Source organism: Eumetopias jubatus, unplaced genomic scaffold (assembly GCF_037043125.1).
Source record: "Eumetopias jubatus isolate StellerSeaLion01/CBP00866 unplaced genomic scaffold, mEumJub1_p1.0 scaffold_5, whole genome shotgun sequence".
Taxonomy (NCBI): Eukaryota; Metazoa; Chordata; class Mammalia; order Carnivora; family Otariidae; genus Eumetopias; species Eumetopias jubatus.
In genome coordinates this window covers 102,001,328-102,022,726 of record NW_028274811.1, presented here as the reverse complement: position 1 = coordinate 102,022,726, position 21,399 = coordinate 102,001,328, and the positions used below count along the sequence as shown (strand labels likewise).

The following is a 21,399-nucleotide window of genomic DNA, read 5'->3' as shown; positions in this document are numbered from 1 at the left end:
TGTGTGCAGTAAGGAGTTTAAAGGCGCTGGGAAGACACCACGCATGTGTTAATTCGTGCTGCAGCAGCGAGCATCTCTTCCACTTTGACCTCATAGTTAATCTTCGCGATAGTTAATCGCACAGAGACTTTGATCTTTTTTAAATTTCTTTTACACACACACACACACACACACACACACACACACACACACGCCCCTAGCCCAGCCTTCGCACGCTAAAAGGAAAAAAAAAAAAGAAATCAAAACAGCAAACAAATAGACCTAAAATGATGGACCTGGGGGAGTATGCGTGAGTGCGAGGGGCATGAGTATGTGTAGAGTGTGCGCGCATCTCTCTCCCTTATTTGTATCGGTGTGCGTCTCTCTCTGTACCCTCCCCCTACCTCCAATACATTATTCCCCTAGACTTGGAAGCCGCTCCCAGAGCTGACGCTTTGATGGTATCTGCAAGCGTTTGTGCTGATCTTATTTCTGCCCCCTGAATATTAATTCCCAAAGCTGGTGGCAATACAGTTCCCCAGTGACGGGACCTACTAGAGGCAGGTGGGGGGAGCCACCATCAGATCATAAGCATAATAATAATACAAAGGGGAGGGATTCTTCTGCAACCAAGAGACTAGAGGCATAGGAGGAAAAAAAAAGCGATGAGTTCGACAAATATATGGAGCACAGGAAGCTCAGACTACTCGACCCCTCTATTTTCACAGAAAATGACGGTGTGGATTCTGCTCCTGCTATCGCTCTACCCCGGGTAAGATGTGTTGTTTTCAGCGTTGTTTTGTTATGGAGGGGTGGGGGAGGGGGTGGGGATATGGAACTAGGGAGACCACCCAGATTTTAAACACTGTTCTAGGATATGGGGTTATAATTTAGGGGAATGTGAAAATATAGGGTAGAAAATAGAGGGATGAAAGAGGAAGGTCACTTTCGTTTATTTATTAATTTATTGGATTTTATTTGTTTTGTTTTAGAGTAGAAAAGCTAACGTCATAAAGACTTTGTGTTTGGGGAGTAGCATTTTGATAATACTGCAATCTGATGTCGAGGTGGGCTGTGCTGATACAAGCCGGCATTTGAGGCCATGTTGGAGGCATTTTGGGTGGGGGTCTGGAGGAGAAAACTGCAAATGGGATCTTGGAGAACACCCAGGAGATGTGTGTGTGTGTATGGGGAGGGAGGGGTTCTGTTCCTGTACACCAAAGTATTGCTTGCTCCTGCACCTGGGCATTCTTAAAATCAGTCAGCCAGATTTTCTATTCAGCCCCATTGACCTGGCAGCAGATCCCCTGATGGGCAAACATGGTTCAGCACCAGGGACAGCAGTCCCAGTTAGGGCCAAAAGGAAAGAGGTTTATCTAACCCCATAGGAAATCTAATTCTATACAGGACATCCCTATAGTACAGACAGAAAGCCAAAGGAGCCAAGGAGCACTAATGACCTCTGGGAGCCCTGTTCTGATTTCCCTACCCCCTTCTTGAAGATGGGAGGGGGCATGGGGTGGAGAATGTAGTTGATGAAAGCATTGAGGATATATGACTAGAAAAGACTTGGTCTTGCTGCAGTGTTGAAAAAAATAAGCTGAACCAGGTGAATGTTAAGCCAAAATTGTCAAGTTATGCATTGATGCCTTAAAGCCTTGCTGCACTGTATGGAAAGGATGGGAAGGGGGAGATGAATTCCCCAAAACCCTGAGCCAGTGTGTGCTCCGAAGTGTTTTGCTCCTAAATTTTCTTGAACTTCATTGCACCAAAAGTATCAGTGAATATTCCTCCACCTATAGGTCATTATTTATCTACACACCCAAACAGCCCCTGGCACCACACATATACATTCCCTCAGGATGTCCAGCCAGGACCAAAGGCAAGTTAGAGGTTGACTATTTACATTTCATGCTTTCTTCTATACTGTCATTTTAAAATAAACTCTATAAGAATTACTCTCATACCCCTCCCCCCCCAAAAAAGAGAAAAAACTAGCTGTAGAAAAAAATCAAGCCATCGCCCTAAGGTTTTCATGGGAGTTGACACTCTTATGTAGTATTTGTAACAAAAGGAGATAAAAGGGATAGGGGTTAAACTATCATTAAAAAATTTCTAGTTAACTTCTCTGGTCCTCCATTCTCTAGGGTAGGTAATGGGAGATGCAGATTTCTGATTAAGAAGAGAGAGACCCAGGGAAAATAAGGTGTGAAAGCTTTTTTTTTTTTTTTTTGGAGTTTCTAAGCAGAGACAGGGTCTGCTTAATTATTTCAGCACTTTTCATACCTTTCTCCTTTACTTTAAAATAGAATGTGTTTCCATTAAGAGCATGAGATTAAATAGCTTTCTCAAAAGTGGAGACAGCCTTTTACTGGAAATGTTTCATGTGCATTACATTTGAGTGGAATCCTGGAAAAATATTTTTTCTATCTAAAATTTGCATATATATTTTTCTGTTTAGTGTTATATGTAGCTCTTGATTTGTTTCAGAAGTTAGAGAGTTGCTGGTTGCTTATGGATAGAAAATCATTCCATATTCTTAGCATTTATGAAACCTGTGGATTGAAATTTAGACAGGGAAATAGGTCTTTCCTTCCTACTCATGTCTATCTTAGTAAACAGTTTTTTAACCAAATAGATGAACACATTATTATTATCTCCAATGGTCTTGTTTTAATGAAAAATATGTAATTTTATTATTATTCATCATGGTATGTTTAAGATGTCTTTTTATTGCCACAGCTCTGACTTTTCCAATATTATGTAAAAAGTAAAACTTAGTGATGCATTTTAATTTTTAATTCTTTGCATACTAGCCTAGATGAGCTTTGTAAATAGCTCTGAAGAAAGGGAACTGTGTGTCATGTAAATTCTCCAATAGGATTTTCACATTTTCTCAGTAATGAGAGGGAATGGAGTCATTGCAGTTTAGTGCAGAGAATGTGATCAGAGTTTTAGTTTGCTGCAATCCTATTTAAAAAAAAAAAGCCATTTGAGTGGCTGAATAGGGCTGGATGGAAATAGAAGCTTTGATTTCTAAAGCTGATTCTAAAGAAGGACAAAAATCATCTGGGAAAATGTGGGACCCTGGAAGCCAGTTTAAAAGAGGCTTTTTTGGTAAATAGTGGCAGTAGAAGCACTTAGAAAGTTGAAGGGGAATTAAAAAAACAAACATTTCATTGACTTTTTCCTTTCCATAACTGCAAAGAATAAGTTTTTCTCCTTTATTAAATTGATTAAATTTATTATATTGTGTTTATACAAAAGTAAAACAAGGAAGGATATAATGCATTGAGGTGAGGATGTTAATAGCTAATATCTCTTCTTATGTGTGAAATATTAATTTCTGAACCTCAAAGTTATATAAACTGTCTTGTATCTTGTATATAGTGCTATTGAAAGAAACACCTAGAAAACTTGCTTAAATGGAGATTCCTGAACCATACACTGAAAGATTCTGAATCATTATGTCTGGGATGAAACTCAGGAATATTCATTTTCAACAAGTACCCTAGAGCACACATTGAAGAAAAGTGGTATTTACTTTGCTGATTTCCAAAAGTTTATCACCATATTTAATATTTACAAGTGCTTTGATTATTGCTACATCACTATTCAACTGAGCATAATGAGTCAATTTCACATATAGAATTTTTTATTTGGAAGTCATTGGGCATGTTATACAAACCACAAAGGATAAAGAATACCTATAAAGGATTTTAATAAATGCAACTCATGTGTGAGGAAACATGGGCTGAAAAATAAAATATGCATATACGTGTGATTGTAATTATATTCACAAACTACATACATTCTATGTACAACTACTCATACATATAGGTTTTAAGACAAATTTCACAATCTTATAAACTCTTTCAATGTAACTACTTTCCATCTCAGAGTAAAAATACACTAACAAGAAATAGAGATACAACAAAAAAATTTTTAGAATAAATAGGAATTAAGTGTTAAAAGTAAATATATTTTGGGGCGCCTGGGTGGCTCAGATGGTTAAGCATCTGCCTTCGGCTCAGGTCATGATCCCAGGGTCCTGGGATGGAGCCCCAAGTTGGGCTCCTGGCTCAGCAGGGAGCCTGCTTCTCCCTCTCCCTCTGCCTCTCCCCCTCCTCATGCTCTCTCTCTCTCTGTGTGTCTCTGTGTCTCAAATGAATAAAAAAAAATCTTTAAAAAAAAAGTAAATATATTTTTATTTCTTTTGGAATAAAATAAGATTTTTATAACAAAGAATTTTTTTTCAAGGATAGATTGAGCGGAGATGAATTTGATTGACTTGTTGATCCTCAATATGACCCTTACTTTGAAGTGCTAGCAACTGAATATTAAAAAAGAAAATTGAGTTAAAGATTCATAAATATTTTCTGTTCTTAGCTGTTGCCTGAACAGAAATGCTTCAGGAGACTTTTCTTGTGAGCTGCTAAAGTTTTTTTTTTTTTTTTTTAATCCCATAATCAATGTTTTCATAGTTTTTAACTTTAAGCAGGCTATTATCCTTCATGTAGAGGGGACATTGTGGTCCTTCCTTCTAACCCTGTTAGTTAACAATTATTCTTCACATACAACCTTACTCTGTCCTATCTTTCCAAATGCTCCACTTAGTTTTATCTAGAAAAAAAAAATTTCCTCAGCATACTTAATTGCTATGTTGTAGATAGAACATTTCAAATAATCTACCCTGAGGCAAACATCTACCTGGGGGGAGAAAAAAGAAAAGAAATATCACCCAGTATTTCTCAGAATCCAGCTGCTCACCCCTCCAGACAAAACATTTAGATTGTAGGCAGGAATTTAAGAATTGGCTTTTAATTTAAATAGTTACATCAATGTCTCTCTGATAGCTTAGACTTCATTTAGAATAATCTTCTCAAAATAATTGGATTACAGAATATTTAATGATCAAGGTCTCTGTTCTACACACTTGAAAATTTGCTTCCATGTCAAGAATTTTTCAAATTGAAATTAAGACTAACTTTGAAGATTTTATCTTTGTTGTAAATATGATAGTAGGGCTATGACTTCTTGTTACTGTCACAATTTCCTAGCCATTCCAAGACAGAATTTTCACAGTTTAAATACAGGTAGGCTTTGCTGGAATGACACACATTGTGGTTGAAGGGGAACAGGTATATATTTTTGTCTCACTACATAGACTTTGGTTCTACAACCAAACTTGAGTTCATGGCAGGGTTTCAATTATTACAAAGGATCTTTGCTTAAAAAGCATTGTTATTTTCCCCACTATTATATTATTTGGTATTCATATGGTTTTCCTTATTAATGGGTGGAGAGTAAAATATCAGTGCTACTTATTTCGTGTTTACATGGCACTTTATAGAGTTATACAATGATTTTTATAATGATATAGAATTATTACCATATTTTGCACTCTTATCATAATACTATAGGGATTAATATGATTGGGAGTTAAATTTTATTTTTACTCTAAGCCACTAATGTGTAACTTAAAGAAGGCTTTTTATTTTCTTTTAAAGGATATTTATTCTCTAGAATATGGGAGAAATGAATAGCAAATAACCCTCCCAGTAAAGTCAACTGGAGAGCGCTTTTATATCTCAAAATAATCCAAGTATTTTCTTACCTTTGGAAAGAAGAGAGCTGGTTATACTTGTGTAGTTTGGATTATTGCCCTAGGAATGTGATTAGGGGAGTTCTAATCCTGCTCTACAACTAATATTCAAGAAGACTTGAACTAGTGCCTTAATTTCTCCATATTTCATTTCCTACAGCTATCATACTATCTTCCTTATCAAACTTATGAGACTAGAGAGAGAATAAGAATGTGCATACAAATATTCTCAGAAGAAAATGAAGTCCCAATTTCTAGTTGTAACTTCATATTCCTTTAAAATTAAAGCTTATGCACTTTAATATTATCGCATGCCAAAGTTAAGCAGTTGCTTGTATGATTGAGGTGATTAAAATGTCAACTGTAAATATTTACATATTGCAGATTGCAGTGCTTGGGTGGCTCAGTCACTTAAGCCTCAGACTCTCGATTTTGTCTCAGGTCATTATTTCAGGATCATGAGATCGAGCTCCAGTTTGGGCTGCACGCTCAGTGCAGAGTCTGCCTGTCCATTTCCTTCTCCTCTGTGCCACACCTCTCCACCCCCACCCCCCAGCACTCGTGTGTGTGTGTGTGTGTGTGTGTGTGTGTGTGTGTGTGTGTGCGCGCGCGCCCGCCCATTCAGTCTTTCTCTAAAATAAATAAATGAAATCTTTAAAAAAAAATACATACTGAAGTTACTTTACATCTTTCATTTTTTCTAAGGATTTTTGTAGATCTTTAATTTCATGTCTTCTATTAGATGATACTTAAAATCTGCCTGTATTTCCCAATAATGGATTTATTGAACATGCTGCACTTAGGTAGGTATAGTCTAGAAATTATATTTCTCTTCAAATCTTATCTGTTGAATTTCTTTTCCCCATAGCTGGACAATATCTAAGGTAAATCCCATAAATTTTCTATTCATTTTAGAGTTTAGAATAATCTCATTTTTAGGTATTAAATTCTCATCTAAATTCATCTTTCAATCTCCCATTGAGTTTTGTTTTGTTTTTCTGTTCTCTTATCAGGCTTAACCTGAGATTTCTTTAGTCTGACACCACTTCTTCACTTTTTTGTTAGGCCTTTCCTTCTCTCTTATGTTGCTCTTGACTTTTTTGTGAGATTGGAGTGGAGGGAAAGAAGATCATTAAAGGAGCAATAAGATCTTAAATTGTGTTATCTGGGTGACAGATACCTAAATGCTGAGTTATTCTTTCATGGGGGTGTTGGATGGGTTTCATGAAGATGACATTCTTTCTCTTTCCCACTTGGTGGGTACCTGCAGCATTGCACTATTCTCTGACATGAGTTATGCTATATGATGGCTGAGGTCAGATGACACCCCTTCAGCTCCACTCCAAAATACATTCACCCCGATTCTCTGCTAGCATTACCTCACCAAATAGACAGTTTTTAAAAGATGATTTGAACATGACTCTTTTTTTGACATCCAGTTAGCTTAGGAGAAGGAGGGAAGGAAGGAAAGAAGAATGAATGGATTGACAGATGGACTCAGCAAAACTGCCTGTCAGATTCTGGAAGTGAAGGTCTTTCTGACTCAGATTCACTATTAGGGTTATTCAAACCAGCCTATTACCTTTAGACTTTTTCAGGAAAGAATCAGGCTACGGTAGTCATTTGGACTGCTCAGCTTAAAGAGAATACAGGGCATATTTACCTAAGAGTTCTCTATCTACTTTGTGTTCATAGACCACTAACAAGCAGGTATGCAAGTTTTCTATTTGGGGTAATGATAGCAATTGCCTTTGTTAGTTTTCCATCACAGTAGACATCTATGAGTGGATTTCTTGACTTTTTTAATTGCCTTGAGGTAGAGGTGGTGCAAATATCTCCGTGAGAGGAGGGAATATGAAATTGCACAGCTCTTTCTACTCATAGGCCAATAAACTTCTTACACAAGAATTCCTCTCTCATTGAATCCTTAAACTTCTATTATGTGGCTACAAGGTGGGTAAAGGAAAAGGAACCCATAACTGGTATTTAGCTTTCTCTAGACAGTTCTGCCTCTCTTTGACAACCTTCCACATTCGTACTAAATGTGAGTCTAACACTTCTTACTTATTTTTTCCCTGTTCTGAGACATTGGTTATGATAACAACAGGGAAAGTATATTTAATATTCTTTTCCCTATGCATTGTATTTCTCCCAGATATCCATTGGCTAATTCACCTACTCAAATATTACCTTCCCAATTATACTGATCATTCAGTGTAATATTGCAAACAACATTCAGCCTTCTACTCACAATTCCACTTATTCTCATCTATGTTTTATGCTTGCTTATACTTTGAGCCTTCAATAATTAAGTAGATAATTTTATACTATGTTGCTTACTGGTTTATTATTTTTACTTTTTATTTTCTGTTACCCTCAGTAGAAGCCAGGATTGATGAAAGCAAAGACACTGTTTTGTCTACTTATATAACCCAGGCTTTTAGAGAAGTGCTTTGCCTCTAAAAATGCTTAATAATTATTTTTTAATTAAATAATGAAAATTGCATTTTATTTTCCCTGAAATTTGTCTTTTTTTTAAAGATTTTATTTATTTATTTGACAGAGAGAGACAGCGAGAGAGGGAACACAAGCAGGGGGAGAGGGAGAGGGAGAAACAGGCTTCCCGCTGAGCCGGGAGCCCTATGCGGAGCTCGATCCCAGAACCCTGGGATCATGACCTGAGCCGAAGGCAGACGCTTAACGACTGAGCCACCCAGGCGCCCCGAAATTTGTCTTCTTTTAAAAAAGGAAGAAAGACTGAGCCACCCAGGCGCCCCGAAATTTGTCTTCTTTTAAAAAAGGAAGAAAGACAGGAGCCTGGGTGGCTCAGTCGTTAAGCATCTGCCTTCGGCTCAGGTCATGATCCCAGGGTTCTGGGATCGAGCTCCGCATAGGGCTCCCGGCTGAGCAGGAAGCCTGTTTCTCCCTCTCCCTCTCCCCCTGCTTGTGTTCCCTCTCTCTCTCCTGCTGTGTCTCTCTCTGTCAAATAAATAAAATCTTAAAAAAAAAAGGAAGAAAGAAAACCCTTTTTATCTTCCCAACAGTATCTCACTCTAAGTTCTGTATATATAGCTGCTAACAAAAACAAAAAAGCAAACAGGTCCTACAGTATAGTGTGGTCCTTAAAGAGTGTAAGCTATGGAGCCACACTTGACCAGAATTTAAATTTCTATCCCTATCATTACTTGCTGGCCCTCAGTTACTTTCATATAGCCTTAGTCTCTTCATATAAAAACAAGGAAGATAATAATTCTTAATAAGTTTGAGTACTAATTGATATGATACATGGTAAGGGCTTGACACATGGTAGCGTCCCTTATATATTGTCATTGTTTTTGTTACTACTACAGGGTCATTATTTCCTGGGGATATTCCTAGAAGCAGAAGTATCTTCTCCACCTCTGTTAAATCGAAATTTTGGGAGAGTGCAGAATTCTTAACAAGAATTCTCTAATTCTTCAGTCCCCTACCTTAAGTTGTGTAAGATAAAAAAAATACGGGAAAGGTCCCTAAGTTTGTAGAATGCCTATACCAGTCATTCATTTTAGATCATTGTTGTAAACTTAATATTTCTAACATATGTAGATTAGATCCCAGTATAATAAGAAAATAAATGCTGACACATGGAACTTCTTGAAGAAGTTTCCCTAAAGATATGCAAAATAAGGATCTTTTTCCAGAGATAGTATGAAACCACTGTCTTTGAGTTTCTGAGCAAAATTACTCAACCTATTATTCAGAGCAAACCCATGTTGTTACTGTTGATGGCAATATCAATATTAGATTTGAAATGGAAGCAATGGGTCGAATCTGGAGAGTAATGAGGAAGAAGACAATCCAAGCTGATATTTTGCTATTCAGGGTCATGACTAACTTCATTTTTCTTTGTGCCTAATAGGTCTGATCATAGAATTAAACTCAAAATTATCTGTCACCTAGGTTACTAAATCAGTCACCTAAAGTACTTTCTGATGCCAGTTTTGCTGTCTTATTAATTTACTACACAGCAGAGAGATATTTCTCCTATCAAATATTTTCTTAAATATACAGCTGAGATGTAATAAACTGTTCCGAATTTAGGTGTACAGTTATATGAAATTTTTTCAAATGTATGCGTTAGTATAATCATTGCTCCTATATACTATGCATACACACACACACACACACACACACGTTTTCAGTATATATAGATTCGGTCACATCTGCGGTTTTCTTATGTTCCTTTTCAATTAACTACCTCTCTACTCTCCCTTTCCTCCCTTCTCCTGATAGTCTTGCTTGTGATTTTTCTCACAACAGACTATTTTTTTTCTATTCTAGAACTTTATATTGATGAAACCAACTGTTTGTGTCTAGTTTCTTTTGCTAAACATAATGTTTTTGACACATAATAATGTTGGATATATCATGAGTTCCTTTTTATTTTTAGGAATCCCATGGTATGAATTACAACATGTTTACCCATTCTCCTCTTGATGTATACAATTTGAGGCAGTTTGGACAAAGCTGGCATGAACATTACTGTACAAGTGTTTCTTTGGACCCTTTCTCATTTTTCTTGGTGGAATTGCTGGGACATAGAATTTATTTTTATATTATAAGCAATTATCAGAACAGTTTTCTAATGTGTGACAGTTCAAGTTGCTGCAAATCCTTACAACTTAAGGTATTATCTGCCTTTGTATTAGTTATCTATTTCTATATAAGCAGTTATTCAAAACATTAAAAATAACAACAAAACCCCAAAACCAACCCCCCGCAAAGGCAAGCCATGTCTTACCTCACAAGGCTCCTGAGAATCAGGAATCCAGAAGTGACTTAGCTGGATGATTCTGGTTTAGGACCTCTCATGAGGCTGTAATCAATTTGTTGAACAGGGTTCCAGTTCTCTGAAGGTGCTAGATAAGCCATTCTCAAGCTCACTACTATATTGGCAGGACTTTCCATTTCCTTCACTGGTCTCTCCATGGTTTTGGAGAGGTGGAGTGAAAAGAAAGAGATCTAAAGAGAGGGAGAGACAGAGAGCATTCGAGATAGAAGCCACGAACTTTTGTAATAAAATCTTATAATTATGTACCATCACTAATGCCATGTGGCATTAGTAACACAGAACAATCCTGATACATAGTGGGAAAGGTATAGGTGATTGTGTGAGTACCAGAAAGATAGGATCACTGGGGACACTGCAGAGACTGGTAACTAAAGTCTTTTGGATTTAAACCATTACAGTGGGAGTAAAATTGTACCTATTCAGGTTTTTGGTGTTTTTGTTTGGTTGTTTTTTTCTGAGAGAGAGAGAGTGCTCTTGCATGCAAACAGGTTGTGGGGGGGGGCAGAGTGAGAGGGAGAGAGAATCTTAAGCAGCCTCCATGTCTAGCGCATAGCCAATGTGGGGCTCGATCTCACAACCCTGAGATCATGACCTGAGCTGAAATCAAGAGTGGGATGTTTAACCAACTGAACCACCCAGGTGCCCCTGAGGTTTTTTTGTTTTGATTGATTTTATTATTGATTTGTAGGAGTACTTTATGATTTATATAAAAACCCTTTATCAGATGTAGGAAATTTTTTTCCTGTCTTTGGGTTTATTATTTACTATTTTTTTTAAAAGATTTATTTATTTACTTGGGGGGAGGGGCAGAAGGAGAGGGAGAGAATCTCAAACAGACTCCCCACTAAGTAACAGAGCCTGACATGGGGCTAGAGATCATGACCTGAGCTGAAATCAAGAGTCAGACACTCAACTGACTGAGCCACCCAGGTACCCTTACTCTTTACTAATTTATTTAGGTAAGCAAAATGTTTAATTTTAAAGTACAATTTGTCATTATTTCCATTATGGTTAGTGTTTTTTCTGTCCTAGGATATTTGCCTCCTCCAAATTTGCAAAAATATTTTCATATTTTATCTAGAAGCTTTGTATTTACAGTTTTCTCTTTTAGCTCTAATATCCTTCTCAATGTTTTATTATTTTCATTTAATATGTTAGAGAATTAGATTTATTACCCCCTACATTTATCCAATTGCTTCAGCCCCATATTTTGAGGAGATTTTCTTTTATTATTGCTATTTCTTTGAACTTTGTCAAAATGTTAGTAACATATATGTCTAGGTCTATTTCTGAAATCTGTATTCCATTCCATTGATCTACTAGATTATTTGTATGTCAGTACTATGTGACTTTGATCATTGTAGCCTTATAGTAAATCTTGAAACCAGGCAATGAATATGAAACACAACCTAGGTGTTCTTCTTTTGTAGGACCTGATTTGTTTATTTTGCATCTTTTAATATCCGTACATATTTTTAGTAAATTTGTCAACTTCTACAAAAACAAACAAAACAAAAATGTCCTGTGTCTCTATTGAAATGGTATTGAACATATAGATCAAATTAGAAATTACTGACATTTTGACAATGTTAAGTCTTCCAATCCATGGACATGGTTTATCTTTCCATATGTTTAGCTTGTCTTAAATTTTTCTATTTTGTCCAATTTCAGTGTAGGCACTTTGTACATGTTTCTTAAGTTTATTAAGTAATTTGTGTCTTATTTCAAATTATATACTTTTAAATTGTTTACCAAATGTTTATTACTATTATATAGAAAAACAATTTATTTTGTATATTGATTTTATATCCTGTGGTATTTGTTCTAGAACTTATTCTGGTAATTCTAATAGATCCCTTATGATTTTTTATATAGAATATTGTTATCTGCAAATAAATGTAGTTTTACTTAAGAATGACTTCTTACAATACAAATATGGTTGTTTTATTGCCATATTAAATATTTGCAATAACTCACCTTCTACCATAAAATCCAATTCTTTTAACTAGACTTGTAGGTAATATACCATATATTTGTTATGCAAAATGGAGATATTTTTATAGTGAAAGAGGGCATAATTATTAATAATTGTGTCAGGATCACAGGTGCCAATTGGAACATTCCCAGGCAAACTGGGTATTTGATTATCCAATATGGTCCTTCATGATCTGATCCCTGACAACCTCTCCAGTGTCAGCTCCTGATCCTTCATTGGACCCAACTCAACTGTCACACTGTATTTTGTTAGATTCTTTCAAATGCTGGTTTCATTTTCCTACCTCCTTTAGAGGTACTATTCAGAGCTTCTTACCTCTCTTCCATTTTCTTTTGAAAATTTTCAAATTCTTTTGAAATTCTTTAATACAGAATTTTCATCAGAGAGATGTTTTAGGATTGAGAGATATTTTTATTATAAATCTTTTTTATTTCATGACTAAAAAGGAGCAGTCATAGTGAATGGTATTTAACTAAGCTAATTATTATATTTGAAAGCATAAAAAATATTCAGTAATAAAACCCTACTGAAAGGGAAAAATAAAACAAAACTTCCCAGTCACACCACGTCACCTCACCAAAATCTTTTATATATAAAATAAACAGCAAATAAATTCATCTCAGTGCCACAAAACCAGGGCTATGTTGGCCATCAAATACTCCTTGAAACATGTGATTTTTCAAGTACCCTTGTGGTCAACAGGCCATTAGCAGTGTTTCCAAGGTCCATAATGGGAGCTCCTTTTTGTAGATCTGTTACCATTTCCATACGCAGCTCAATTTCTCTGATGAATGAGTATATCAAAGTGAACTTATTAGAGAAGCACGTAAGGAGGGAGAGATTTTCTCATTAATCTTATTCTCTTGGACTTCAGACTCCATGTAATCTCCTAAGCAGATGCTTAGTAAATGTTTAAGTATCAATGAAGTTTATCAGAAAAATGCACATAAAGCAGAAGTTTGGATATAGTGGTTACATACTCTCATTTAGGTGATCTGAATAGTGCCCTTCTTAATTCTTATTTATTTTGGGAATCGTGTTTTGTTTAGTTCCTAGCCACTCTGTTCTGGCACTATGCTGGATGCTGTAAAGCATTGGATGAGGCAAACCTAGTCGTTGCTCTTGTGGAAGTATTTTATAGAATAAAGATGTGCTTTTAAAAGCAAAACACTATACTATATTATATATTATAATCATATTTTTATAAATTTACTTATAGACAGTGTTCTATTTTTTATTGATTTGTTTCACTTATTGCCTCTGATTTAAGGGAATTGTGTAACCAGATATACATTTCATAATCAATCATTTTTTAAATTCATAGATCTGTGTGATTCTGTCCATTTTTTCCTTGAAATAGGCTAACGTGGGATGTCATTCGACTCTTGAGCTTTAAGGTGCTGTGTTAAATGTGGAATGAAAATAAATGCAAAGTGGACAAACTTCTTCCTCCTGTCTCCTGCCTTCCTGCCATAATTAAATATTTGTTGCATTCCTAACACTTGTTTGGCACTATGGGGGTTGGAGATAAAACAGTGAGAAAAACTTCTATCTTCTTAATCCTCTTAGAGCTTGCAGTCTAAGGACAAATAGTAAACAAACTTCAAATAGAGGTAAAAGTTGAAGAAATAAAAGTGTGGTGTGATGGAGAGAAGAAAAGAGTTACTTTAGGTAGAAAGGTCAGGAGAGGCCTTTCTGACTAATGGGTAAGAAGCTGAGGTTATATGAATATTAAAAAAATTCAGCCATGAAAAGATTCAAGGGAAGACTGTTCTCATCATAGGTAATGGCAGGTGCAGGGGCCCTGAATGGAGTAAGAACCTGGTGTGATTTAGGAGCTAAAAAAAGGCCCAGATGGTTGGAGAGTGACCAAGGATCAAAAGTCAGGATATAGGATTTGGGAGGCAGAAAGCTGCTTTCTGTGACATGGTCTTGCAGCCTTAGTGAAGAATTTGAATTGTATTCCAGATAAGGGGTTTGTGTCAGGAGAAATGCCTCATATAATATCAGTTTTTTTCTTAAGACATGTGCCTCTATGATTTGGGGAATGGTGAGGGTTACAATTTACCTGCCAATTCTCAATTGCTTACAATTAACTAAATTTTTTTACTTTAAGCTTCCTTAGAGTTATACATAGTATTGTTCTACATTTTGCTATAAAATCTTAGTGGGATCAAGAGTCATTCTGCTATTATTTCAATTATTTGAAGCGTAATTATTTTATGGCATTATTATGAAATTATTGCACATATTTAACTAATGTGTTTAAACAGATATGTTTTTATAAAGATAAGTACTTTGTATCTAAGAAATGGCAAAGATAGTCTCTTACTTACAAATTAATATGCTTTAGGAGCAGTTATTTGGATGACTGAGTTTTAGATTTTAAGGGATTCTCAGAGAACATTAACAAAAGTATATTTATTTCCTATCCATAAAATATGTTGTTGAACTTAATCTGTGAACAACAAAGCCATGAAAGGTAATATTCCATCTAAAAGGCTGAAAGAGATCCAAACATCTATGTAGCAATTTAAAAGGAAACCACAATACCATTTCAGTAATAAAATTCCTTTCTCCCCAGGAGAGTCTTATTTATTTGTTTACTTATTTATTTATTTATATTTATTTTTTTTTAAAGATTTCATTCATTTGACAGAGCATGAGCTCATAAGCAGGTGGAAGGGCCAGAGGGAGAGGGTGAAGTAGACTCTGTCCAGCAGGGAGCCCGAAGCAGGGCTCGATCCCAGGACCATGAGATCATGACCTGAGCCAAAGGCAGATGCTCAACAACTGAGCCACCCAGGCACCCTCCCCCCCACAAGGAGATTTTTAAAATTTTAGACTCAATTACCTCATACTTTAGTATCACGAAATTTCACAAAAATCTTATATCAAAGAATATTTTCAAAAGTTCAGTGATTTAAGTTTACAGCATAATAGCTTTTTGTTTTATTTTTAACGTAGAACAAAATTGACATTTATTGGTAGGCAGTTGTACGAATTTTAACACATAAATTCTTGTAATTCAATATCCTTTTTTTTTTTTAAGATTTTATTTATTTATTTGACAGAGAGACAGTGAGAGAGGGAACACAAGCAGGGGGAGTGGGAGAGGGAGAAGCAGGCTTCCCGATGAGCAGGGAGCCCAATGCAGGCTCGATCCCAGGACCCTGGGATCAAGACCTGAGCTGAAGGCAGACGCTTAATGACTGAGCCACCAGGCGCCCTGTAATTCAGTATCTTTAATCAGGATACTGAATTGTTCTATCACATCTCACCCCCCACACCCAAAAAACTCCCTCCTAGCACCCCTTTGTAGTCACACCTTTCCCCCTCCCTTAACTTCTGGCAACAACTGGTCTGTTATCATCAGTGTAGTTCTTTTCTTTTCAAGAATATTTAAGTAGAATTGTCTACTTCATTCAGTATAGTGACTTTGAGATTCATCCAAGTTATTGAGATGTCAGTAAGCACACAAAAAGAGGTTGAAAGTTATTAGCCCTAAATGTAAATGTACATTATGATACCAGTATACATTTATCAGAATGGGTAAAATAAAAAATACTGGCAAGATTAAGTGTTAGTAAGGATGAGGTGGAGCAACTGGAACTCTCCATTGCTAGTAGGAATAAAAATAGGGAAAAACTTAGCAATTCTGTATAAAGTTAAACATATTCCTGCATATATACTACTTAGCAATCTCCTATTTGCATCAGAGAATTAAATAGCTTCTGGAATAATAACTTTTAAAGATTTTATTTATTTATTTGACAGGGAGAGAGAGACAGTGAGAGGGAACACAAGCAGGGGGAGTGGGAGAGGGAGAAGCAGGCCTCCTGCTGAGCAGGGAGCCCAGTGCAGGACTTGATCCCAGGACCCTGGGATCATGACCTAAGCCAAAGGCAGATGCTTAGCGACTGAGCCACCCAGAGCCCCTGGAATAATAACTTTTAAAAAATGATTATCTAGATTTTTTTTTCTAGAATGCTTACACAAAATGACCATATGAAGTTTTTCCAGACAAATGGAAGTTTCTTTTATCTTGACTGAGTTTGTACTCTTGATTGAATTAGTCAGGACCTTTTCATTGGTAGTGATATCATTGAAGTGGTAATCAGTAATGTGATCTGTTTTGACACCAGTGGTAATTAGGTACCTGAGGATACTGGAAAGGATGGAAAGAAAACTGATAGGGAACTTGTAGGAAGAAGCATAGATTCTGTGGAGCCTCTTTGCAATTTGTGCATTAGATTTGCAGTCTCTTGAAAAAAGTAATAACACATTACCTAGAAAAGGCAGTAAGGGACTTTGTTATTCCATTAAGTCACTCTACATGATAAGAATTCCTTGTCATTTAAAGCTTTTAAACTTATTGCATTGTACAGGATCTATGTTTGTAAATATATAAATGATACAAACTAGCCTTTTTCTATTAAAATTTTAATTTGCCTATGAACCAGCATGATGATTTAAAATGCACTTAAACTGGGGTGAAGTTAGGGTGATTTCAAAGTCCACTGGGACTTTTTTTAAGATTGTATTTATTTGACAGCGTGCATACAAGCAGGAGGAGTGACAGGCAGAGAGAGAGGGAGAAGCAGGCTCCCCTCAGAGCAAGGAGCCACATGTGGAGCTGGATCCCAGGAGCCTGGGATCATGACCTGAGCTGAAGGCAGATGCTTAACTGACTGAGCCCCCCAGGCGCCCCCCCTTTTTTTTAACATTCTTCCAGGATTCTAAGCACAAAAATAATTTTGGACTCTCTAAAATACATCCATAGAGTACTTATTCATGCTCATTTTCAATATAGAATTTTTTTTTGTTAACATCTACCATATTTTCATAAGCAAAACGTACTGAGGATAGTGTTTAATTCATAGAAGATGCCTTTAAATAAAAATGAATAAACACAAATTTCTGTGATTTGAAGTATTTATAATTCCTAGTTATATAAATTTATATTATATTGAGATAAAAATGGACTATTTATATAACCGGGGTAGGGAAACTGAGGAGGAAGAAAGCTGGAAGATGAGATAAGACTTGATTAACTTTTTAAAGTGATTAATAAAACCTTGATTTTGAGAACATGTTTTAGGCAGGAAGAGCCAAATAATGAAAATGTTAAGAGTAGTCTAGTAATAGACATGACCACAGAGACAGATTTTAAATTTGTGTTGACTTGAACTTAAAGACTGGTGCAATTTTAGAAAATATAGAAGAGGAAAAAAATTTCCTAGAATCATGGTCATGTGGGTAAAATTCCACATAGAAGTGAAAATTCAATCAGCCACCTGAATAAATTAGCTCTATGTTTCCAAACATTTGAATATAAAGACAAAATTGAAATATTTCATTTTCTGCTCTCACAGAACAGACTCCAATGAATTTTTAATGTATTTTGAATATACATGAATAAACATCTGAATATATGCAGCTGTTGCATGCAATAGAATCAGCCTTCACTTTTGTACACTGCTTTTCAGTGACCCTTAAACTATCCTAAACCTGGAACAGTTTAACCTTTGGGAGAAAGTACACAAAGTTTCTCCTATTCACATGTGTGGCCTCCCTGCAAATATGAGAACAATTTTGCATGTTTATATGTGTGACTTTTTATTTTGCTAGAAGAGGGATCAAAAGTTGGGTCAGTTCTTCAAAATGTTTTATGTTCTAGAGAAAACTATCCTTCTTACTACAGAAATTGAGATTTCATAATAAATGCAGAGGCACATTTATAGAAATAACTAACATCAAGTTGGAGGTACTACAGACAGAGATTAGTCATGGTCTACCATGTGACAATGTTTTTATTATTGTCTTGCATTGTTCAGTGTTTCTTGCTTCTAGCTGTTTAGGTGTTTGTTTCCTCAAATAATTGAAAGGTGTTTTGATATCAGCATGGAACTTTCTACTTCTTTCCATCTACAACTGCGCTTTGCACAAAAGAATCTCAAATAATTAACTGAAGGACCAAGAATTCTAAAGCTATAAGGCATTGTTTCCCAAATCTGGCCACCTTCGTGGTTTTTGCCACATCTAAGTGACACCTGATCATTTATTTACTTAATATTTTTCATAAAACCAGTATCTTTTTAAAGTAATTATTTTATTTAATACATCTAATTATAAAAGTAATAAAATCTGGAAAATAGGTTTTACTTTTCATAATACAAGCCACCTGCAAAGTAAATACAATGAAACCAGTGCAACGTTATCACATCTTAATTATATATTATTTTCTTTTGGAAGTGCTGAGCTTGATGTTCTCCTTAGAAAGTAGATTAGCAAGTTGAAGAATGTGGTTAAGGAAAAATTATAAATAAACTGAGACACTGTCCTTAGTATAATTGAGTGTATTGAAAGAAAATTAAAACAGGAGAAATTTTCAAATTATGTGCTTCAAAGTCTTAATGCTATTCCTATGTGACACTTAAATCTGTCTTGGTTATCAGGGACAGATGTCCTAAGTTCCGGGAACCGCTGATATGGGACAATTTTAATAGGACATAAATTTTGAGGATGATGCTATTTTGAACGTCCAGTGTACAATGAAACACTAGTAAGTGACATTTGACTTGGTTGAGAGTAATAACCAAAGTGGTACTTATTTTAGGAAAAAGCTCTATCACACTCTCTTGCACTAGCTCTTACTTCTGGCAGCACCTTAGAATTAGCTGAATACCAATGTCTTGGTCCCATCCTAGATCAATTAATTGAGTATCTTAAGAGGCAGGTCTTCAGCACTGGTATTTTTTTTAAAGCTCTCTGGGTAGTTATAACATGCAGTCAGGGTAAGAACGACTGGTCTATATAATGTATTGAACATTCAGTATATGCTGAACATTGTGCATTCCTAGTGAATGATAATCAAGTAGATAAAGGAAGAAATACAAATATTTCCTTCTGAGAATATTTCTTGACAGTAAATAAATTACAACCTTCTCTGACATTAGCTTATAGTTTACATATTTCTGTGGTTAAAGTTAGTCTTGGATTTTCATAGTCAGAACATAGCAACTCAATGCAAACTCCATGTGTATTTCTGGAATGAGGGAGAGCAGCCGCCCAAATTGTATTGGCCTAGTCTATCATTGCGTTATTGCAGTCCAATAATAATACAAGTGCAGTGGCTAAGTTCTGCTACATCATAGAAAAAAAAATTGTTGCCTGAGACCAACATAGTTATGGCCCCACTTCCTTTGAAAAAATTCCACATCAGTATATAAGGTGCAAGATGAGCTGTCTCAGTTTCCCAAGATCATTCAGGTTTTGAAGCTATAGCTTCAACTCTGTGGCAAAGTGTACACAAACAAGAAACCGAATATTATTTTTATCACTTATTAAAAGATCACATAAAAGTACCTTATATCTAAAGGGATAAATTAGGATTTGTCAGTTTAATAATCATCATTATAAATATCATTATTTATACCCTTGTATCTATTGACATTTGGATGTCAAGAATTCTTGTATCCATTGACATTTCTTATCACAATTTAGCATCAACACTTTTATTTCTATTCTATCAAACAGTTATAGACAGTTAGTTTCTGGGGCTAACCTTGGTTTTATTTTCTTTTTAACTCTCAAAAATATCTTCAGTGCATGTTACCTGAGTTTTTACACACAAGGCATTATAGCATTCAATGAAGAAGGTGATGGCAATCATGTGATGGCATGTTATGTAGGCCACTCATTTTAATATTAGCTATAATTGTTACATATGTACATTTTTAAAGAGAGTGAATCTACATTTCCATGTATATTTTCACAAACAAGTTTTTAAAAATAACTCATACTCTCATTGATTCATCCAGTATTTTGGAAAGTATTCATTGCGTGTCTTGTTATGTGCCAGGCACTTTGGCAAATTTTCAGAAAATGACACTGTTGGAGACAGAAACGTTTCTTGCTCTTAGGAACCTAATGTTCTACTTTTAACTCTCACACCTAAGCCTCATTTTTTAAATGCTTTGTTGTTGTTGTTGTGAAGTAAAATGTAGAAAAGTACGAAAGACCTAAATATGGTTCAGTGAGTCATCACTAAATCCATATAACCCCCAACCATAACTGGAAATAAAATACTGCTAGCACCCTAGTAAACATCCTCCCTTATTTCCTCATTTTCTTCTTCTTTCTCTTACCCCAAAGAAACCATTGTCCTGACTTTCAGCTATATAGTTGAATTTTGCCTTTTATTAAATTTTATATAAACAGAAACATTGTGTGTGTGTGTGTGTGTGTGTGTGTGTGGCATCTTTTGCTCAATTTTTTTTTTTAGATTCATGTTGCTGAATTTAGCAATAGTTCACCAACTTGTATTGTTGTATGGTATTTTATTATGTGAATATACCATCTTTTATTAATCTATTGTACTGGATTATGTTTACATCTGTTTGGGTTATGTTTTGTTTTATGTTCATATCTATTACTAATAATGCAACTAAACATTCTTAATCAAGTCTTAGAGTGGACATATGCATGTGTTTCTTTTTGAAATAAATCTAGAGATGGACTTTTTGGGATATGAAATAGGGATTATCATTAGCAGATAATGACAAAATGTTTTCATTTCAGCAGTGAATGAGTCCTATTTGCTCCACATTCTCCCAATTTTATTTAAGAATGGTTAAAACAAGGGCGCCTGGGTGGCTCAGTTGGTTAAGCGACTGCCTTCGGCTCAGGTCATGGTCCTGGAGTCCCAGGATCGAGTCCCGCATCGGGCTCCCTGCTCGGCAGGGAGTCTGCTTCTCCCTCTGACCCTCTTCCCTCTCGTGCTCTCTATCTCTCATTCTCTCTCTCTCAAATAAATAAATAAAATCTTTAAAAAAAAAAAAAAGAATGGTTAAAACAAACAACACAAGTATGGTGAGGTGGCTAACCAAGGAAAATGGACTTCAGGGATAATCCTAGACCTCACATTGATGGCTTTTTCCTGTATACACCCCTTGACCCCAACGAGCGTGGTGATTGTCTTTTCCA

The 21,399-nt window shown here is 35.7% G+C and overlaps 1 protein-coding gene across 5 annotated transcripts in view; it reads left to right on the top strand.

The window, feature by feature from the left end:
- Window positions 1-644: 644 nt before the first annotated feature.
- Window positions 645-21,399, top strand: part of GABRG2 (gamma-aminobutyric acid type A receptor subunit gamma2) — a 102,671-nt gene continuing 81,916 nt past the window's right edge. For all 5 annotated transcript variants that reach the window (XM_088023684.1, XM_088023685.1, XM_088023683.1 and 2 more), the window contains exon 1: window positions 645-751. In XM_088023684.1, the coding sequence (XP_087879810.1) occupies window positions 645-751 (107 nt within the window). The remainder of the gene's footprint in view (window positions 752-21,399) is intronic.